The 20330-nt window shown below is 37.3% G+C and overlaps 4 protein-coding genes across 4 annotated transcripts; all 4 read left to right on the forward strand.

The window, feature by feature from the left end:
• Window positions 1–716: 716 nt before the first annotated feature.
• Window positions 717–20330, forward strand: LOC108365519 (uncharacterized oxidoreductase TM_0325-like). Its single transcript, XM_017619560.1, has 2 exons — window positions 717–857; window positions 19442–20330. Exon 2 carries the CDS (start codon window positions 19475–19477, stop codon window positions 20240–20242), a length of 768 nt encoding a protein of 255 aa, XP_017475049.1. The 5' UTR covers window positions 717–857; window positions 19442–19474; the 3' UTR covers window positions 20243–20330.
• LOC108365517 (uncharacterized oxidoreductase TM_0325-like) lies at window positions 836–16110 on the forward strand. The gene is made up of 2 exons (XM_017619559.1): window positions 836–917; window positions 15066–16110. The coding sequence occupies exon 2, from the start codon at window positions 15274–15276 to the stop codon at window positions 16039–16041; it is 768 nt and encodes a 255-aa protein (XP_017475048.1). The 5' UTR covers window positions 836–917; window positions 15066–15273; the 3' UTR covers window positions 16042–16110.
• On the forward strand, window positions 3010–3866 carry LOC108365520 (3-oxoacyl-[acyl-carrier-protein] reductase FabG-like). Its single transcript, XM_017619561.1, has one exon. It carries the CDS (start codon window positions 3023–3025, stop codon window positions 3788–3790), a length of 768 nt encoding a protein of 255 aa, XP_017475050.1. The 5' UTR covers window positions 3010–3022; the 3' UTR covers window positions 3791–3866.
• LOC108365528 (uncharacterized oxidoreductase TM_0325-like) lies at window positions 8762–11755 on the forward strand. Its single transcript, XM_017619572.1, has 2 exons — window positions 8762–8769; window positions 10943–11755. Exons 1-2 carry the CDS (start codon window positions 8762–8764, stop codon window positions 11667–11669), a joined length of 735 nt encoding a protein of 244 aa, XP_017475061.1. The 3' UTR covers window positions 11670–11755.

A 20330-nucleotide genomic window follows, 5' to 3' on the forward strand; every position in this document is an offset into this window, starting at 1 on the left:
GTCAACCCTCACTAGTTTTCACTGAACTCAGTTAACTCGCTACTTCGCAGCTTGCTATATTTGAGTTCCGGTCGCTTAACGAAAAATTTTGTATGTGAAAGCAACAACAAAGTTAGCTAGCAAGGATGAACGATAGCGAGTTTGGTTGTACCTCATTGAGTTCGTTCGTTTCGCCATTCGCAAACTGTTGGCGAATCGATCACTGCTTGAATTGAATGTCGACTATTCAGGATAACCTCTAACATATTAACATTTTAATTAAACTCTTTTTCCGAGTAGCTTTAAATCAAAACGGAGTTTTATTTATAAGTGAAGGCGCGAAAACCAGGAAACGACTAACAATCCGGAAACTTGTTTTAATCTGTCAAACGTACGCATGAGAACAGAGAAAGTAAAAGAAGCTATGAGAACAGAAAATCAGCCTACCAGTCTGTTCCGCCACAACAAAGTGTAAATGGTATTTAAACCGTAATTAATTATTAAAACTAGCATGGAAAGTACAAAGCTTTATTTATAAATTTTTGATTGTTACTTTTTCGTTAAAAAATTGTTAAGAAAATTGAATTTAAAAGTGTATCAGCTCAAGGCAAACTACAGCATTGTAGGAAATATGGCAACTTTCGAAGCTGAGAACAGATATCAGCTGTTCGCCCGGCTGCTGATAAATAGAACAGAGCTAAATGACAACGAAAGTGGAAGCAAAGCAGAAGCTAAAAAGTAAACAATTCAATAATTTACAATTTGATTATAAATAAGTAGATTTTGTCAATTTTTTAAGGTTCCAATGCTTTAAATTTTACATTGGTACAGTTAGTGGAATGCAGAAAAGTTATAAAGATTGTGCTTGAGAAATAAAGGTGCATTTATTTGTTTGGCATTAGAAAATTAAACTTTCAAAGCAACAAGCATGAAAGCATGTACATATGTACCTAATTAGCTTTAAAAGAAATAAACAGCTTTGTTTTAACTTGTTCGCAATCGACCGCATATAACTTTAACGTTACTGTCTGGCTCAGCTAAAGGGAGGCACAGGAAGTGCGCAACTGTCTGTCCATAGAGAAAGGGGCGTTAAGTAGCTGGGTGGGATTTTGGGGACATGCGAAGAGGTGCCGTAAGTCATGTGGCGACTCTCCGCACGCCAGGCACTTCTTGGGCACATCTTTATTCATTGCTGAATATCTAGAGCAAAATTGGGCTATCGTGGTGCGAGTCTCCCGAGGAAGACAAAGTTCCGCCCCGTCCATGTCGGGTGGTTGTGTGTCCAAAACAGCATTCACAGGTGAGGGGGTCTATGTAACTGGAGACCGACTCCCTGTGAATGCCGTTTAAGGCCTCTCGATATGCGTTGGCGAAGGCTCTTCTGCAAAAAGTTGTCTGTTCGGCTGCCCGCGGCTGCCCTATTAGGAACTGTTTGCAGAGCATTGTGTTATGCTTCTTAATGGGGAGCATCTGCGCCTTGTCGTACAGGTGTTGAGGCGAAACCAGAAGGGATTCAGTCGCGGCCCGGAGTGCCGTGTTGTGGCAATTATGTTGTTGTTGTTGTTGTAGCGGCTACCTAAACGGGGTTAGATCGCCGAAACAACAGCCCTTGGTCGGGTGAAACCCGAGTCATTCCGGTACGTAGAACCGGCTGTCGTGGGAATGGTGGCAATTCTGTAGTTTCGTCCACTGCGTCCTGCTAGTCCCCGGCGACCACACGGGCGCTGCATAATAAAGACCCGGCGGGCCAATTGTAACTCCAAGGATTTTCGGGTTATTCACCATCGGACCTCCTTTGCATGTACCTAATAGTTATATCAGCTGAATATCCAATTGATTTTGTTATTTAACTCCTAGCTAAGTTTATCGGAGAAAGTTTTAGTAAATTTATGAACCATCCCGAGCATGTATAATTAATAAAACAAATATGCAGTTTAAAAGGTACTTATTTTTTTTTTTGTATTGTGCATACATACATGCATATCGCGCACATTCTTCAAAAGCTTATCAATTCAAAATTTGGTTTAATTTTATTCAGAAAAATGTAATTTTTAGCCCATAATATCAAAAATCGCATATTGAACTAATACACAATGCAAAATGTGTTTGAAGTACAGAGTATGTACACTTACATATGTATGTACATATATATGTGTGTACATATGTATAAATTTGCACAAGTACATATATTTATGCATAGATTTTTATTAATTAAAAAAATCTTGTGTTTGGCTCGGATCAAATAATTCAATTGAATTCAGTATGTTTCAAACTATGATCCCATATCAGTTTACATAACATTTAATATGAAATTTTAATAATTCTAAAGTGCCTACTTAAAACTTTTTAGCTGGAAGTTTCAATTATCTGGTAGCGCTGCTATTTGATCATTCGGCGAGGTGAATAAGTAATACAGNTATTTATGAACCATCCCGAGCATGCATAATTAATAAAACAAATATGCAGTTGAAAAGGTACTTATTTTTTTTTTGTATTGTGCATATATACATGCATATCGCGCACATTCTTCAAAAGCTTATCAATTCAAAATTTGGTTTAATTTTATTCAGAAAAATGTAATTTTTAGCCCATAATATCAAAAATCGCATATTGAACTAATACACAATGCAAAATGTGTTTGAAGTACAGAGTATGTACACATACATATGTATGTACATAAATATGTGTGTACATATGTATAAATTTGCACAAATACATATATTTATGCATAGATTTTTATTAATTAAAAAAATCTTGTGTTTGGCTCGGATCAAATAATTCAATTGAATTCAGTATGTTTCAAACTATGATCCCATATCAGTTTACATAACATTTAATATGAAATTTTAATAATTCTAAAGTGCCTACTTAAAACTTTTTAGCTGGAAGTTTCAATTATCTGGTAGCGCTGCTATTTGATCATTCGGCGAGGTGAATAAGTAATACAGACTCTTTTCATTAACTGGTTCTCCCTTAGTAAGGCACTAAGTAACAAAGTTAGCTTTCTTGTGATAATTAATAAATATCTATTTAGAAGTGAAGTATGACTTTCTCCGGCAAGGTTGTAATTGTAACCGGCGCTAGTTCGGGTATTGGTGCTGCTACCACCGAGCTCTTTGCAAAACAAGACGCCAAAGTGGTGCTGGTCGGACGTAATGAGGCAAATCTAAAAGCAACTGAGGCGGCATGCAAGGCAGCGAACAGCAGTGCTGAATTGCTAATTATTAAGGCAGACATAACGTTGGAGGCAGATCGCATTATTAATACAGCCATTGAGAAATTCGGTAAATTGGATGTTTTAGTTAATAATGCTGGTATACTAGCTGGTGGAAATATACTTGATATCGATGTGGAGCAATTCGATCAGATACTCAACACAAATTTACGTGCGGTTTTCGTATTAACTAAACTCGCCGCCCCACATTTGGTGAAAAGCAAAGGCAACATTGTAAACGTATCCAGCTTGGCTGGCACACGCTCATTTCCGAATAGCTCAAGCTATTGCGTCTCTAAAGCTGGATTGGACCAATTTACCAAGTGTATAGCTTTGGATTTGGCACCAAAAGAGGTACGAGTGAACTCTGTAAATCCCGGTTTGATTGTGACCAACATTCACCGTCGTGGCGGCATGTCTGATGAGGCATATGCCAAGCATCTGGAACGTGGTAAAGAGACACATGCTTTAGGACGTGTTGGTAATCCAATGGAGGTGGCTGAAGCGATTGCTTTTCTAGCCAGTGATGCTGCCAGCTTCATCACGGGTGCAATATTGCCCATCGATGGCGGTAGGCATGCTATGTGTCCGCGTTAAATTAAGTTTTCTTGAAGGTTGCGAATATGCATTTACAGGTTATACTAAAAAAATTAAATAACATACTTATGTATGTATGTATCAAAGAAATATCACTAACCCAGTAGGCAAATAAGTAAGCACCTTAGGAGATAATCCATGTCTTCTTTAAGCTTTTAGTACCAAAATTGTCGAGTGGGAAAATGTTATGTGGTCTGTGGTGGCTGTGGTATGTTGTTGTGTTGTGGCGACTGTGTGTGGTTGCTGTGTGAGTGTGTGGGGCTGCACGGGCGGACTATGGGTTGCCGTGGAGGCTGCTCTATTTGAGCAACAGGGGGCCACGTACGACGTGGTCCACTGTCTGTGTGTCCGTAGTCCCGAGCAGACCCTGAGGTGACTCCACCCCTCGCAGGCATTACACTTGACTGAGGTGGAGTTGTGGTGTAAACGTCTTCGGCATACACAGCAGGTGTATATTTCTGGCCCAGGGTTTGACTCGATGCCAGCCCTGAGTAGGAGAATGCGTAGTGAATGTTGCCCTATGGACGGACAACTTCTGAGATACTTCGCCGACCTAAACGGGGTTANTTCCTAGGGTTGCCGTTAGTGGAACTTGACGGCAACGACTGAGATACCAACCGATCTGGGCGGGGTTGTTGTAGCCGCTACAACAACAACAACAGTGGGAAAATGTGAAATTAAATATAAATAGTTTATCTACAATTAAATTAAATAAAAGCATATCGTGCGGGCGTTAATGTTAACGACATTTGGTAAAAATTCAAGGCAATATAGTTAAGGTCGCTGATATACACACGTACTCCTTCAGGTATATCGCTCTATATTGCTGATCAGAGGCAGCTTTAGATTAGTCAACAAGATACCTAGATTATTGTCTCGAGGTTCCTGAACAGGGTCAACGTGTCGAATTTCAACTTTTCAGTACGCACATTTGGCAGTTATACAATAAGTTAAATTCAACAAGTAAAAAGTCTTTTTAAGTTCGGGCGAAGCCGAACATTAAATACGTGGTGCATGTAATCTTATTTCTTTTAAGGCATTTTTGGTATCAACTTTGAGTAAATTAGAGTCCTTAAATTTCGAAATATCGAAGTTTCAGCATTTCTGAAATTTACCGTTATGTGAAAAGTGGGCGTTATTTTAGTCCCATTTCAAAAATTTTCAACGTCTTGCTTTTGTATGGCAAGTACAATAATTAGACCGACTTTGGTACAAATTGATGGAACGGTTACCGAGATACACATATGTGGTCATTAGTGGGCGGTGCCCTGCCCATTTTCCAAAAATTTTTTACAGAGGTATTTCCTGCTAAAGCACTACTGCAAACATTAATTTTGATTTCAGTATTTACTGATTTATCAAAGATTTCCTATTTCTTTAAATTACCGTTACATGCGATGTGGCCGTGATTATTTTCCGATTTCAAACATTTTCAGCCGTTTTATATTTTTTAACAGGACCCATAACTGTGCCCAATTTAGGAGGAATTGGTGAAGCGGTTACCGAGATATACACATCTAAACACATCGTTCGTTTGCCATTTTTCTTGTAAAATTTCTATGAACTTTTAGTTTAAAGTAGAATTTAACTTTTTAAGCATATTTATATATATTTATATTATCAGTAGGATTTCATTTAGCTTATTAATTGAATTCCTAACTGGTGTTAACCCTCTTCAAAAATATTTTCAGAATAGATACAGCTTTTGTTACAACGTCTCTCATTTGATGCCAACATTAAAATATTTTATTTAAGCTTAGAATCCAGCTCTCAAGAAAAGTCACAAGAAATATTTTTCATTATTTCTGTTACACATTGCTTTTGCTGTAAACTTTCTTAAAAAATTATATATACGAGGATTTTTTTCTTGGAAGCTGCAGACTTTTGATAGAAGAAAATTTTTTTTCCATTTCTTGTGCGCCATTTTATATGAATTGTTCGTTTTTCTTGAGAGTTGCAAACAGCCTTTAACCTTAAAAATATATATATATAGAAAAAAAATGTATATATATATATATGTATGTGTATAAAAGGAAATGAAAGTAAAGGCTGCTTCTAACTGCATCCTTTAACACAAAAACTCCAAGGTATAATAAAAATTGCCTAAATTCGGTTGACTTCCAATTGCTAATTTCATTTAAATCCCTGCACACTCGACCGAATTCTGAAAAAAAATTAATTTTAGCGTTCATTTTTCATCAGCAAGTGGATCAATTTTTTGGACACACCGAGGTCGACAAGATGCATAGAATCCAAGCGAAACTGCGACACCATTTTGAAATCAGCTTTCTCTAAAACACTTTCACAAGTTCTAATTGCAAAATTATGATGTACTGGTTCAGCTCTAATTTTAAAACTTAAATCTGATCGAATATCATGAATTGTTTTTGAAAAGCAAACTCTTCTATTAACATAGCTTCCAACTTGATTACATTTTGAGCAGCTATTTTTTGCGTTAAGTGATAATAAATGCACGTGCAGGTGAATCACAACAAAATAAACGAATATCAATTTTTTTCTTAATTGGTGATGAATCTACTTGAAGTCCATGCTTAAAAAAAAAATGACTATCACACAAATCCTTCAAGAAATCGCTGAAGTTCCACGGTTTTCCGTTCCAGCAAAGGAAGCAATTGTAAACGGAGGTTCATTTGGAAAGCCAACGATTGCTCCAAGGATCGGCCATAACACTTTTTTTTTGAGCTTTTGAACAATTTAAGGCCGTCAATTCCTATGTCGAGATTAATTTCATGTTTATCATGGAGAAAAGGGAAATATCTGGTTTCAAAATGGTGCTGACCACAACTTTTTTCCTACTTGTGCCAAAAAGGCTTTTTGCCGACAAAGCAAATCTTCAACTCCAATTTTTCTAAGACTTTGAAGCAGATCAGGGACAGAGTTGTGCGACGTCCTGTTTCTTCTTGCCCACAACTTTAAATGAAGAGCTTTACTAGAATTGTCTAATTCTATTGCACCATCATTTTCCAGGATCTCCATGCTTTCATCACTGATGAGCACCGACTCATCAGAGCAGTCCAAACTGCTGCCTTCTTGCACAGCCGCACTGTCACATATGTACCACATCTTCACTGATACCGCATGTCTTTGCGAATTTCGTAACACTTGAATGCCACTCTTTTGTTTTTCGTTGCTCCTCAAATTAGAAAAGGTCTTTTTATTCATTATCAAGGTAATATAATTTTAACTATTTAATTAAAACGACAATGAAAATTTTATACCTAGGAACAGATATTAGCTTACCGCTCTGTTTTTTGCTTTTTTCTTTTTTATTTCCACTATTTGTGCACGGCCAATTTGCACTTTTTAGTTGTCTGCTTTAAGTTTTGAGATCCGCAGTTATAAATATTGCCGTTTTAAATTTAAATTATTAAAATTCAATTCGCATAAAAACCCACGCGCGCAAACAAATTAAAAATTTATTTTTGTTTGACGTTTAGCACCCGGGCGACTTTGCTTTGCAAACAAGGGATGTTAATTGTTCAGCCTTTTCCTATCCCGGGATTTCCTCTTTGATACGCATATATCTTCTCCAAGAACATTTCTCTGAATTTTTTTAAATCATTTTTGAGTTACTGCCGTCAGAGTGAAAAACTAAAAACGCAATTTTACAATATATTTGGCCCTTGGTTTCGCGAATATATTGATATTTGTGTTCAAAATTAACTATCGCGTGGTATTATATGTATAGTGAGTTAGACATTTATAAAAAGATATTTATTATTAAATAAAAAAGCTAATACTGGTCAAGAAAAGGCGTTTCTATTATCGCCTTCAGTGCAATTTAAAAGTCCCGCGATTATTTTCCAAGAATCCCGGGCTTTTTGGGACCTTAAAAAGGCCGGGATGCCGGGATGCCGGAATCCCGGGACTAACATTCCTAGTGGAAACCCCTTTTTATTTTGGTGTGGTAGAATCGGCAAACAAATGTAATAGATTTGAATAAGATGTGGTAGATTTTCCAATTCATATCGACCCCTTTGTGCAAAATTATGTATGTATGGTGTGTTACAAAAACCAAATTTTACAGGAAAGTTTTTTTTTTTTGTATTTTTCTCTGCTTTGGCTAGCGCCATTCCCAGCAAAAAAAAAACTATTACCACAGAAACGAAAGTGGAAACGAGCTAGGCGATGGGAATCGCCTATCCTTTCGCTTCAAGAAGACATTATTTTAACATGGGCAGGTCATTAGCCGTAAGCCCTAACCTGCAGCATTACCTTCGAACGAACGGAGAACGCATGGATAAAGAGAATCCAGAGAAGCGAACAAAGAATGCCTTAGAGAGAAACTAATGTAGAATGCCTGGATAAGTGTATACTTATTTATATTAAATTAAAAACAGAAAATACAGATTGTCCTAAAAGATTAAAATTAATTAAAATTTTTATACATACATGCATATGTATGTATTTAGGTATTTAGATTTTACTTAAAAATCGGAATGTACATACATACATGCATATTTAAGTAAGCTTAAAATTGTACTTCCTCACTCTCGTACTTCACTTCATTGACTGACTTCAACTTCGCTGCAAATTAAACAAAGCAAAACATAATTTTTATGCGAGACAAATTTCCACAGAAAGTAACGGTAGAAAAAGAATTTTTGGATATTCATTCTACTTTTCAGCTGACTACGATACTGCATCATTCCACTTTGCATTCCCTGAAATGAATCAGAGAAGCGAAACAAATAAAATATTGTAGAACATTCTACTTTGTATTCCCTGAAATGCCTAAAAGAAGCGAAAAAATTCGAAGGCATTATAACGCTATGCCTTCTAGAGCACGTTAACACTAAAAGCGCTTATCGATTTTTTGCTGAATTAATACCAAAGTTTAGATTTGCTGATATAATTGAGAAATATAACTAAACGCAAGTGAGGACCGGGAGGCGAGCAGTATCTTTAATCGAGGTCCTGTAAACGTATTCAGACATGGATCGAAGCTGAATGGGAGGGTAGGTAGAGGTATCTTCTGCGAAGAACTGTCCATTAACCTGAAATTTAGGCTACCGGATCACTGTAGCGTTCTCCAAGCAGAGGTAGCCGCAACATAGGCTTCGCATTGGTTGCTCTCTAAAGGTAACACCTTTGAAGGAGGTTATCATCTATTCCGATAGCCAAGCAGCTATCAAAGCTGTAAGAACGGAGAAGAATTGTCTCACTTCCTTATCGACCACATCGGATTACCACGCTATTATGCTCATATGGGTTCCGGGTCACGGCGAAATCGCTGGAAATTGTTTGACTGTTGAGCTGGCAAGGAGGAGCTCTGGAGAAAGTGCTGCCGGGTAGAGAAAGTCTGGGGCCCCTCTGACCTCGTGTGGACTACTCCTGGAGATGGATGGGTGTTAGATGAGCTCAGCATGCGCTGTGGAAAGAGCTTAGAATCTTGAGACTTCGCAAGTTACACCTCTCGCTATTTGTGGGAGTCCTAACTGGTCATTGCGTGATAGGTAAGCATGCGGAAAGACTGAATATCATCGATGACTCTTACTGCACCAGCTGCATTGCGATTGATGAGGTGAAATCACCCCAGCACCTGCTGTTCTGGTGCTCTGCCTTTGCAAGCCTAAGGTTCAAGCACCTTGGGTCGCACTTTTTCCACACTGACGATTAGCTTTCAGGAATGGATATCGGTCGCTTGAGGAGCTTCGGAGTTTGCACGGACCTTTTATACAAGATTTTATTTACTTCTTATAAAAATCCTAGGTGTCATCGCTCTGTTCCCGCGTACGCGGCCCTCTAACCTAACTTAACCTAAGTTAGATTCACTGAAGAGGGGTTTCCTTGGATTGCTATCTAGTTTTTGAACAGGTGGAGTATCTGCCTGTCTAAAACTCCGATAGGTTAATAGGAAAGCTGGCGTTAAATTTCCCACCGGGCATGTTGATACGAATAATACCTAGACATGCACATATCGATGGCTGAGTGGAAGATCGACCTATCTCGGCAGCTAGTTCGAAAACTCCCTATTTCAGAAAATTTTTCAACTTTTCAAGAACGCCTACTTCAGAAAAACGCGTTATCTCAGAATTTGGTTAAAGAATGCCCTATCTCAGCTGCCGATTCATAAACGCCCTATCTCAGATTATTTTCGATGTATTTTCATTTGAGATAGGGCGTTATTCAACCAAATTCTTAGATATGGCGTTTTTCAATAAAATTCTGAAGTAGGGCGTTCTTGAAAAATTTTCTGAGATAGGGCGTCCTCGCACTGGCTGCCGATACAGGTCGATCTTCCACTCAGTCATCGATATAATCATTCATAGTTAGTGCTTGTCTAATCTAATGAACATATACCCCAGCCGAAAATAGAGTGGCTGGAACTCAAATGCTAAGTCTGTGAAGGTATGTATGTATGTACAGATGCGTTCAACTAATTAACAACGAAATTCAAAATGATATTGTTTGCAAATTATGTATACATTTTTTTTTTTTTTTTTTAATAATTTTCATTTAAAATATAATTCAATCTATAACAGAAAGCACAATAAAAAGTTTAAAAGCTTGCACAAATTGCAAAATTAATCAACCTTAAAAAAATTGACTTCAAAAATTCAAAATATTTAATTAGAATGTTTAGTAAATTTTCGAGTATGCAGTTTTGTAGCCCATTCAATTGAAGTATAAAAAAGTGCAAGTTTCTAATCTTTAAAAATTACCGTTGATTCTTAAGATTTTTTTTTTTTGTGGAGGGTGTTGCGCATTTTCTTCCATATAACACATGACAAAATTTTTTTTTTTTTTTATATGAAAATAACAGCAACATCCTCCATAAAAAATCTTCTAAAAAATCAACGGTAACTTTTAACGACTTGAAACTTGCACTTTTTTATACTACAATTGAATGGGCTACAAAACTGCATACCTGTAAATTTTCTAAATATTCTAATGAAAATTTTTTTAATTTTGATGACAATTTTTGAAGTTTGATGAATTTTTTTGCAATTTGTGCAAGCTTTTAAACTTTTATTATTGAGGTTTCTGTTGTAGATTGAATTATATTTTAAATGAAAATTATTAAAAATAAATAAATAAACATAATTTGCAAACAATATCATTTTGAATTTCGTTGCCAATTAGTTGAAAGCATCTGTACATACATACATACCTTCACAGACTTCACAGATCAGGTATTGGAGCTACCACTGCAGAAGCTTTTGCCCAGCACGGCGCCAAGGTTGCAATTGTCGGACGAAATGAAGCTAACTTAAAAGGTACTGAAGCTGCCTGCAAAGCAGTCAATAGCCGAGCCGAAATATTGCCTATCCTTGCTGACGTAACAACAGATGCCGAACGTATTATAAACGAAACTGTGGTGAAATTCGGAAAACTGGATGTGCTGGTGAACAATGCCGGCATATTTGCAACTGGCAATATTTTAAACATTGAAGTTGACCAATTTGACCAAATTTTAAATACTAACTTGCGTTCGGTATTCCTTTTGACCAAATTCGCTGCCCCACATCTGGTGAAAACTCAGGGAAATATTGTAAATGTTTCCAGTGTCGCTGGTCTGCGTTCATTTGCGGATGTCTCCCGCTACTGTACCTCTAAGGCAGCTCTTGATCAGTTTACCAGATGTATTGCTCTGGACTTGCCAGCACATAATGTACGCGTGAACGCGGTTAATCCTGGTGTTATAGTCACAGATAGTTCCATACGTGCCGGCATGTCGAAGGAGGAATATGAAAAATATTTGGAACATTGTAAGGAAACGCATGCACTAGGCCGCGTTGGCTCCACTAAAGAAGTAGCCGATGCTATCATTTTTCTAGCTGCTGATACCGCCAGTTTTATAACAGGCACAACTTTGCCCATCGATGGCGGTAAACATGCTATGTGTCCGCGTTAAAAAGGAACTTAATGTTTAGTTAGATGACAACAATAAAAAATTAATAATTTGATTACAAGTAATTTTAAAAATGTGAAACTATTTAATGTCAGGATTGTGTAAATGTGTATTTGAACAACAAAAATAAATAATATATTTCTCATTATATAACAAACACGATATTAATCCGCATTTCAAACTTTGTGCAAATATTAGAAAACAGCAAATTTTTACTGTACAGTTTTATGGCCCATTGAATTTTAGTGTACATATCGAGCCCTAACCGCCAAAAAAACATAAGCGACATGTTTTTCAAAATTTTCTTTTTGATGCAGAAATATTCCTAGAGCATCTAGATGCATTTCTTCATCAAAAAAAAAAAAATTTTGAAAAAAATATTGCTTATGTTATGTTGTCGGTTAGAGCTCGATATGTACGAGCGCAATTTGAAAAGTCAGCGAATTTTGAATAAGTGACAATATTTTTTGGCAAAAAAAAAGTTTCATTTCTCAACATTGTTAGTCTCCTTTTAGCTCGATACATTTAGTCACGCGGTTTTTCAATTCCTCCCAAATAATAGGGTTTTTAAGGTTCTCAAAATAAGCGTTCGTTTCAGTTTTGGCTACTTCATGTTACCCAAACCACTTACCGCCCAGCCATTTCTTTGGTTTTGGAAGCAGGAAATAAGTAGTAACTGGCAGCTAAATCTGATGAATATGGTGGATGGGGTAGGGGTTTGTAGCCCAAATGATGGATTTTTTCTATGATGACTACAGACGTGTGCATCCGTGCATTGCCTCGGTAGAACAGCACTTGGCCAAATGTGGTCGTTTTTGCTTCAAATCAATATCGCATCTGTCCAAAATCTGTATAATATTCGTCAGTGATCGTCTCGCCCTTTTCATGGTAATCGACCGCGTGCATCCCAAAAAAAAACCATGGCCATGACCTTATTGGCGGACAGACCCACTTTGGCCTTCTTTGGTGCACTTTTTAGGTTAGGTTTGGTTATCTTGGCGACCCGCTTCCCGCACAGGAAAAGGGCACACTCAGGTCGCGATGAGTCTATTTTGATTCCATATTAAAGACTCCTCGTCCCTCCTCTTAACTTAGAAATGGAACCAATTTCTAGCACTGATGAAGCGTACAAAATCGTAGGTACTGACTAAATGCAGCAGGACATTCAAATCATCAGTGAAGGAACGAAGGTGGCCTAGGTAAGGTCCACGCTTCCGATTTCCTCCTTATCGCGGCAGCTACGACAGTAATCGTTTGACTGCAAACCCATTGTAAGATCGTGGGTTCTCATCTGGCACTGCCCGGTGTGGACTCTAATTACATGTCGGGGCAGAGATATTGCACTTTTCATTGATTTGGAACCACTGTGCGACAATTCGTCTCAGCAGAAATTGTCATATCATTTGCTACAAATCCCAGGAAAACTCATAATAATCCTACTATATTTGTATATGAAAGGGCCAATTGTGGCCACTTGAGTTTTTACTCGATTAAATCAAATTTAATTTCGTAAGAATGCGTAAGTAATGTAATAAGTTCTGACTAAATTTCAAGTGTGTACGCTATTGTTAGAGGGTAAACAAATCTCGATTACGATTTGTTTAATGGTTTATTCTAATCTAATATTAGTTGATATGTTACTTATTTTATTTTATTTTTTTCCGATATTCAGCACATACACATATATGGGTGTTTCCATGATGTCGGATGGGATATTCGTACGACTTCATAGTTAAATAAATCTTACGAAAACGGAAGTCACTTATAAAAAAATGTGCCGTTGAGTAGCTTTTACACCGCCCTTTGGTTGACATAAGAGTAAAACTCTGCGAATCCTATACGGGTTTCCTTTCTTAAACATTCTTTAAATAAATTCAAATTACGGACCATTGCAACCAATTCATTTTTAATTAGAAGCAATTCGTTGTTGGTTTCAGTTCGGATTAAAATGCCCGATTGTCTTAAGAAATCCTACAGTTGTATGCATAGTGCCCTAGACCACCCGTCCTCCTCTAAAATGGACAGAAATGTTTTCGGTTTCAACCGGAAGTGGGTTCAACTCACCGGAAATCCATTTTTTTTTAATTATATATACATGTTTTAACTACAGATTCGGATTCTAAAGATAAAAATACGTAACTTTTGTTTGAAATGACCTTGGAACTTCAACTCGCCCTGGACGTCTAAAATGGACGGCAATGTTTTTATTGGAAAACGAAAAACTATGAATCACCAAGTCGGGGGTTTCGACCGGAAGTTGGTTAAACTGACCGGAAGTCCATTCCAGAAAATGGTTTTGTCCGCAGAATCTGAATCTGTAGTAGGGCATGTAAATCCCATTTAAAAAATGGACTTCCGGTCAGTTTAACCAACTTCCGATCAAAACCCGAAGCCGCTAAGTAATACGACCAAAATATAGAGCATCCCCGACTTGGTAGTTCATATTTTAGCGTTTTCCAATTAAAAACATATTTCTCCATTTTAGAATTGGTAGACGGGTGGTCAAAGACACTCTGTATAGTAACAGCTGGAGCAGATATAGAGCTCTTGCTGTTGCTATTCTTGGGTGCTGATTTGCTGAAAGTAAAGGATTTGTTGAAACTAAACAATTCACATGACGGCCGCTTTGGCTAAGTGGTTAGAAGTGCGTACTACCAATATGTAGGATCTGGGTTCGATCCCTGATCTGAGCAATATCTAAATACGAAAAAGTTTTTTCTATCAGTGTTTGTCTCTCGCCAGGAAATGGCTAACCTCCGAGTGTATTTTTGCTATGAAAAAACTTCTCCGGATCGTCTCCCTTAGCTATTAAATACATTAGTTGCGTTTTTTTACTCATTTCCAGTAAAATCCAGTAAAAGTTTTTACGAATTTTCATGTTTTGGCGTTTTCGTACGCAAAAACTTGCAAAGTAGGGGAAATTGAGAGAGCGAAAAATGACAGCTGAAGTTGCAAGTTTTTACTGGATTTTACTGGATAAATTTTTACTTGTAAGAATTTGCCAGTACGAAAAACAGCTGATCGCATGTTGCTGGATGAAATTTAAACTAATAAGGAAACTGTTTGTGGCTTTTTATTGTTGAATTTCACAAAATAAACCTATTTAAATACAAAATATATTGTTTTATAAGGAATTTGCTGCGAATAAACAACCAATTTATCAGCTGTTCATGAAACTTGCAAATTATTACTGGAAAAGCGTTCGCGTACTTTTTTGCAAATTTTTTCTATGAGAGCGAATTCTTAGAAATAAAGTTACTGGAGAGTTACTGGCAAGTTACTGGATAATTTGTAAAAAAACACAACTATTGTTGCACATTTGTTTGCAGACTATCGTTGAATTTGAATGTTTATATTAACGAATAGTGTACAACATAAATATTTTCTTTTTCTCCGTAGTATGGAACTCACAAATTAGAGACTCACATGCTGCTCTTCTAAATTTTATTTATCGTTCAGCAACAGTGTTACATATATGCATTGCGAATACTCATATATGCAAAAAATAGAACGAATGATCAATCTCTCAAACCTATTTATAGCTTCATACAATTGCCGGCACTACTTTAGTTCATTCTTCGCCGTCAAATAGAATACATATATCGAGATGAGTTTGGTCGGCAAGGTAGTAATTGTGACTGGAGCAAGTTCAGGTATAGGTGCTGCCATAGCAGAAGCCTTTGCCAAGAGTGGAGCCAGAGTAGCGCTCATCGGACGAAATGAAACCAATTTGAAGGCCACTGAAGCGGCTTGCAAAGCAGCCAACAGCAATGCCGAACTATTGCTTATCACAGCTGATGTAACGGTGGATGCTGAGCGCATAATAAATGAAACAGTGCAAAAATTCGGGCAGCTGGATGTGTTGGTGAACAATGCTGGCATACTGGCTTATGGAAATATTTTGGACATTAGTGTGGAGCAATTTGACAGCATTTTAAATACAAATTTGCGTGCCGTTTTCCTTTTGACCAAATTCGCCGCGCCACATTTGGTAAAAACACAGGGCAACATCGTTAATGTATCCAGTGTCGCAGGTCTGCGTTCTTTCCCAAATACATCCGTCTATTGCACATCCAAGGCAGCCCTCGATCAATTCACTAGGTGCATTGCCTTGGATTTGGCACCGAAACAAGTACGCGTGAATGCTGTGAATCCAGGTGTAATTACGACAGAAATTTTTACACGTAGTGGCATGTCAGCTGAGGAATATGCTGCATTTTTGCAACAGGGTAAAGAATCGCATGCACTGGGCCGTGTTGGAGCTCCAAAAGAAGTGGCTGATGCTGTTATTTTCCTAGCTGCCGATACCGCCAGCTTTATAACGGGAGCAACTTTACCAATCGATGGTGGAAAGCATGCAATGTGTCCACGTTAATGGAGAATGGAATGGATATATTTTTTGTTAGATGCTATTATAAATTGAAGTCCTAATACGAGTTCATACTACACATAGTATCCATCCATAAGTGCATCCATAAGTGTAATTTAACAAAATTTCAAATGCACCGCAAACCTTATAAAATAAAATACTATGTTTACAAATAAAGCGAATATTTACATACATATATCTTCCATGAAATTATTTTCGCACATCTGTATGGGTGGGTGGTTGAGTGAGTGCCTCTGCCGCTTAACTAAAGGGTGATTCAATAAGACCGGAAATTCTCTTTTTTTCTGTTTTTTTTATGGAAAAAGGCATGATACAAAAAACAAGGTAGTTCCATTGTCACTTTTTCGTCGCCATATTAACAACCTGACAATTAAGCAGATTGTGACATTTCGTGCTACCATACCCAATATCTAAAATCCTTCAAATTTTCTTATTAATTTTTTGTCTTACATGTACATTTTAAATTGTGTGAAAGCTGACAGTTTATAGAATTCAGTAGCGACGAAAACAAAGGGGGGTTAAGTGGTTAAACCTTACCCAAGCCGATCATAAAACTTGCGACGCAATTTCAGCTTATGCCTATGGGTCTTGGCGAGAATGTAATCCCTGAAGGTTTAGCTTAAAATGGTTCTCGGGATACACCCTGTGATCATGTTACTTTCCAGAAGATGTCGCGCCCGTTTTCCTGTACATATTTCCGTTGGAAAAATAAATGCTTCCAGAGGTATCTATGCGTCACAAGAATTTTAGTTTATTTGGTTTATACCGCTAGCTCTCAATGGCTTCGAGATCGTTTTCATATCCTATTCCAAGTTCTACGGTGGCACGCCGCATTTTCCAATAAATCCATGCATATATCCATACAAAGTTCCAGGACTCTACCACAAATAATTCCAGAGATATGCACTATGAAAAATTCGATTTGTATGGGAGGTTCCACACGCCCTTTAGATATCGGGTTTGTTTTAGCCTATAACCATTCTTGGAAAATTTGTGTCCGAAATTTCCAAAAAATCGGTACAGCCGGTATGAGCATTGCGACTCCTCAAGCGAAATTAACTAATGATTGCAAAAAATTAAATCAAACATCATAGTTGACCCAAAAAGAATATTAGACTTCATTCTCTCAACTTCTCAGAATGTAGAAAACTAAGAAATATATAATAAGATAGGATATATTAAAACAGCCTCCAAACATTTACTAAAGACGCCCCTGGACTACACAAATCAGTTTGATTGAAAATTTATTTGTATCTATTTATTTTATACTTCAATTTTGGGTGTGTCAAAATTTCTTGTGAAAACAATATGTGTTGCTGGAAAAATTTTACGGCCCATGGGTCCTAAAGCAAATTCCTTTTGCTGTTAAATGGACAAAGACAATATGTATTAAACAACACATCGAAATGTGTAATTTCAGTGTCTGAATTACATCAGAATCATCGTATCCGATATAGAAAACTACATTGTGACATAATGAGATAACATGAGGACACTAAAAAAATTGTAAAATATGTTCACTAAAATTGTATTAATATTAAAATAATGATTTGGCAAGTTGTTATCGAATTTAATGTAAAATTTAAACAAAGACAAGATATTGATTATTTTTAAAAGGTATATATTAATACAACTATTTTCTTTATAATCCCAACTTAAGGATATAAAATCTCCCTCACCAAAAAACTTACAATTGGGTAACGCTGCTTCGATTTTTTTACAATTGAGCAATTGTCAAAAATCTGATTTTTAATCAAAAAGTTGTTTATTGAAACTACCTTCTTTTTTGTATCATGGAAAAAGGTTTCACATTCAAATATATTTTGAAAATTTAAAATTTTTGTGCGAAGAAATCAAAAATATTTGAGTCAAAAATATTCTGCCAATTGTTGACCTGTGTACATAAGTATGTATGTATGTAACTCTTCCCAAGTGAAGTTAAGTAAAGCTAAGCACGGGGGCCTATTCGGGTCTATACTCTTTAGTCATCAGTCGCACAACTTTTGGCTGGCTATATTTCTATTTTGTGCTGGCTATATACTTACTATATACTATACTATACTAGTACTATATTTAATGAGAGCCCTTACAATATAAAAGCATGTTTGGTGTAAAAGTTCATAAAAATCGTTAATCGGCTTCCCAATGAAGATTTTATTCGCATTTCATGTGAACTCGAATCACTGTGCGATACGTGCATAGCTTTACACAACTACCCTGTCGAAAAGCGCACTAATGCCGAACTGGTTCTGTACCAGAGAATTTAGAACCATTCCCTTTTGCATGCTAGCAACTGGCAAATTTAACATTGCGATGTCCTACGAAGTGTCAATTGCCCTGCGCTGCATCCCTTTTTCGATAGTTCCGAACTAGTCCTAAATTATACAGTTCCGAACCAGTTCTAAAATCGACAGATGAAAAAATTATCACGATTTTTTCTATCTTTTTGGGTTTTCCGTGTGTACGATTTTAAATTATTTTCAGAGGAATGTATTTTCAATTTGAAATTACATTTGTTTCAGTGATTGTAAGAAATGTACGTTTACATACCTTTGGCTGTAGCTGAGTTCGCAGAGGTGTTTCCAGAAGGTCCCAAGATGTTAAAATGTTAACACAAATTTTTGTTTTGTACTACCAAACTATGAAAAAGCATCTGCGAAGTGCAGAATGAAAGCGTATTTGAACGAAAAAGTCGCTAAACACATATCTGCGCAAAATAAACTAGCATCCCTTTTTCTATAGATCTGCACCCGTTCTAAATTCGTCACCTTAGATATAGATTTTGAACTGGCCTAGTTACTATCGGACTGGTTCATTTTTGGGGTTTAAAGATCTAGTACGGAACTAGAAATTTGATTCACTAGTTCGTGGTTTCCCTGCAGGTTAAAATAGTGGTACGTAAACATAATTGCACGCACACAAATGTATGACTGTTTATTTTAGCGAACTGTGTATGAAAGAGCAACTCGTCTATCAAGTGGAGAATTCGCAAACTATAAGTGGAGGATTCAGATGTCACTCCTTTTATCATGTTGTAGCTTGGCGAACTCAGGTACTTAACATATTTATGTTCTTATATACTTATGGGGGTTGCTTAAAACGATAAATGATGGAATGGGTGAGCTGGACAAGGACAAAAGGTTGAGTGCAACATTAAGCCCATTTTGCACCGTGCAAGGGCAACATTTTTTGGCAGAAACGAAATCACCATTAGATATTCTGATTATATTCCTTATCGAGAAACGCCGGGGAAATACATACATGTCTGGTATAAAACAAAACTCTTGAGCAGCACTACACTACACACTGCATTTATGTAGAAGACCTCACAAATCGCCTCTTTTTAGAAGTATTTATAGTTGCGTCTATACGCTATGTATTTCAGTTTATTCTTCGTCGCCAAAGAGAATAGATCGAAATGTCACTAGCCGGCAAAGTGGTAATTGTCACGGGGGCAAGCTCAGGTATTGGAGCTACCACTGCAGAAGCTTTTGCCCAGCACGGCGCCAAGGTTGCAATTGTCGGACGAAATGAAACCAATTTAAAGACTACTGAAGCGGCCTGCAAAGCAGCCAACAGCAAAGCCGAAATACTACCCATCATTGCTGATGTAACTGTGGACGCTGAACGTGTCATAAACGAAACCGTACAGAAATTTGGGCAGCTGGATGTGTTGGTGAACAATGCTGGCATACTGGCTAATGGAAATATTTTGGACATTGGTGTGGAGCAATTTGACAGCATTTTAAATACAAATTTACGTGCGGCTTTCCTTTTGACTAAATTCGCCGCACCACATTTGGTAAAAACACAAGGCAACATCGTTAATGTGTCCAGTGTCGCCGGCTTGCGTTCATTCCCGAATACTTCAAGCTATTGCACCTCGAAGGCAGCTCTTGATCAGTTTACCAGATGTATTGCTTTGGATTTGGCGCCGAAACAAGTGCGGGTAAATTCTGTGAATCCTGGCGTGGTGGTAACAGATATCCATAAACGTTCTGGCATGTCTGCAGAGGAGTACGCTAAATACTTGGAGCACCATAAAGAGACGCACGCGCTGGGCCGCGTAGGCTCAACTAAGGAAGTGGCCGATGCTATTATTTTCTTCGCCAGTGATACAGCCAGCTTTATAACGGGTGCAACATTGCCCATCGATGGCGGCAAACATGCAATGTGTCCGCGTTGATTGGGAATTTAGATATAGATTTGTATTTAACTGCTCATTATGTATTTTCTAGCTCGCTACCTTAAATAAATTTTATTATTTATGTACA

This window comes from Rhagoletis zephyria, unplaced genomic scaffold (genome assembly GCF_001687245.7).
Source record: "Rhagoletis zephyria isolate East Lansing unplaced genomic scaffold, Rhagoletis_zephyria_1.1 Rzeph_scaffold_01900, whole genome shotgun sequence".
In the NCBI taxonomy this organism is placed as follows: Eukaryota; Metazoa; Arthropoda; class Insecta; order Diptera; family Tephritidae; genus Rhagoletis; species Rhagoletis zephyria.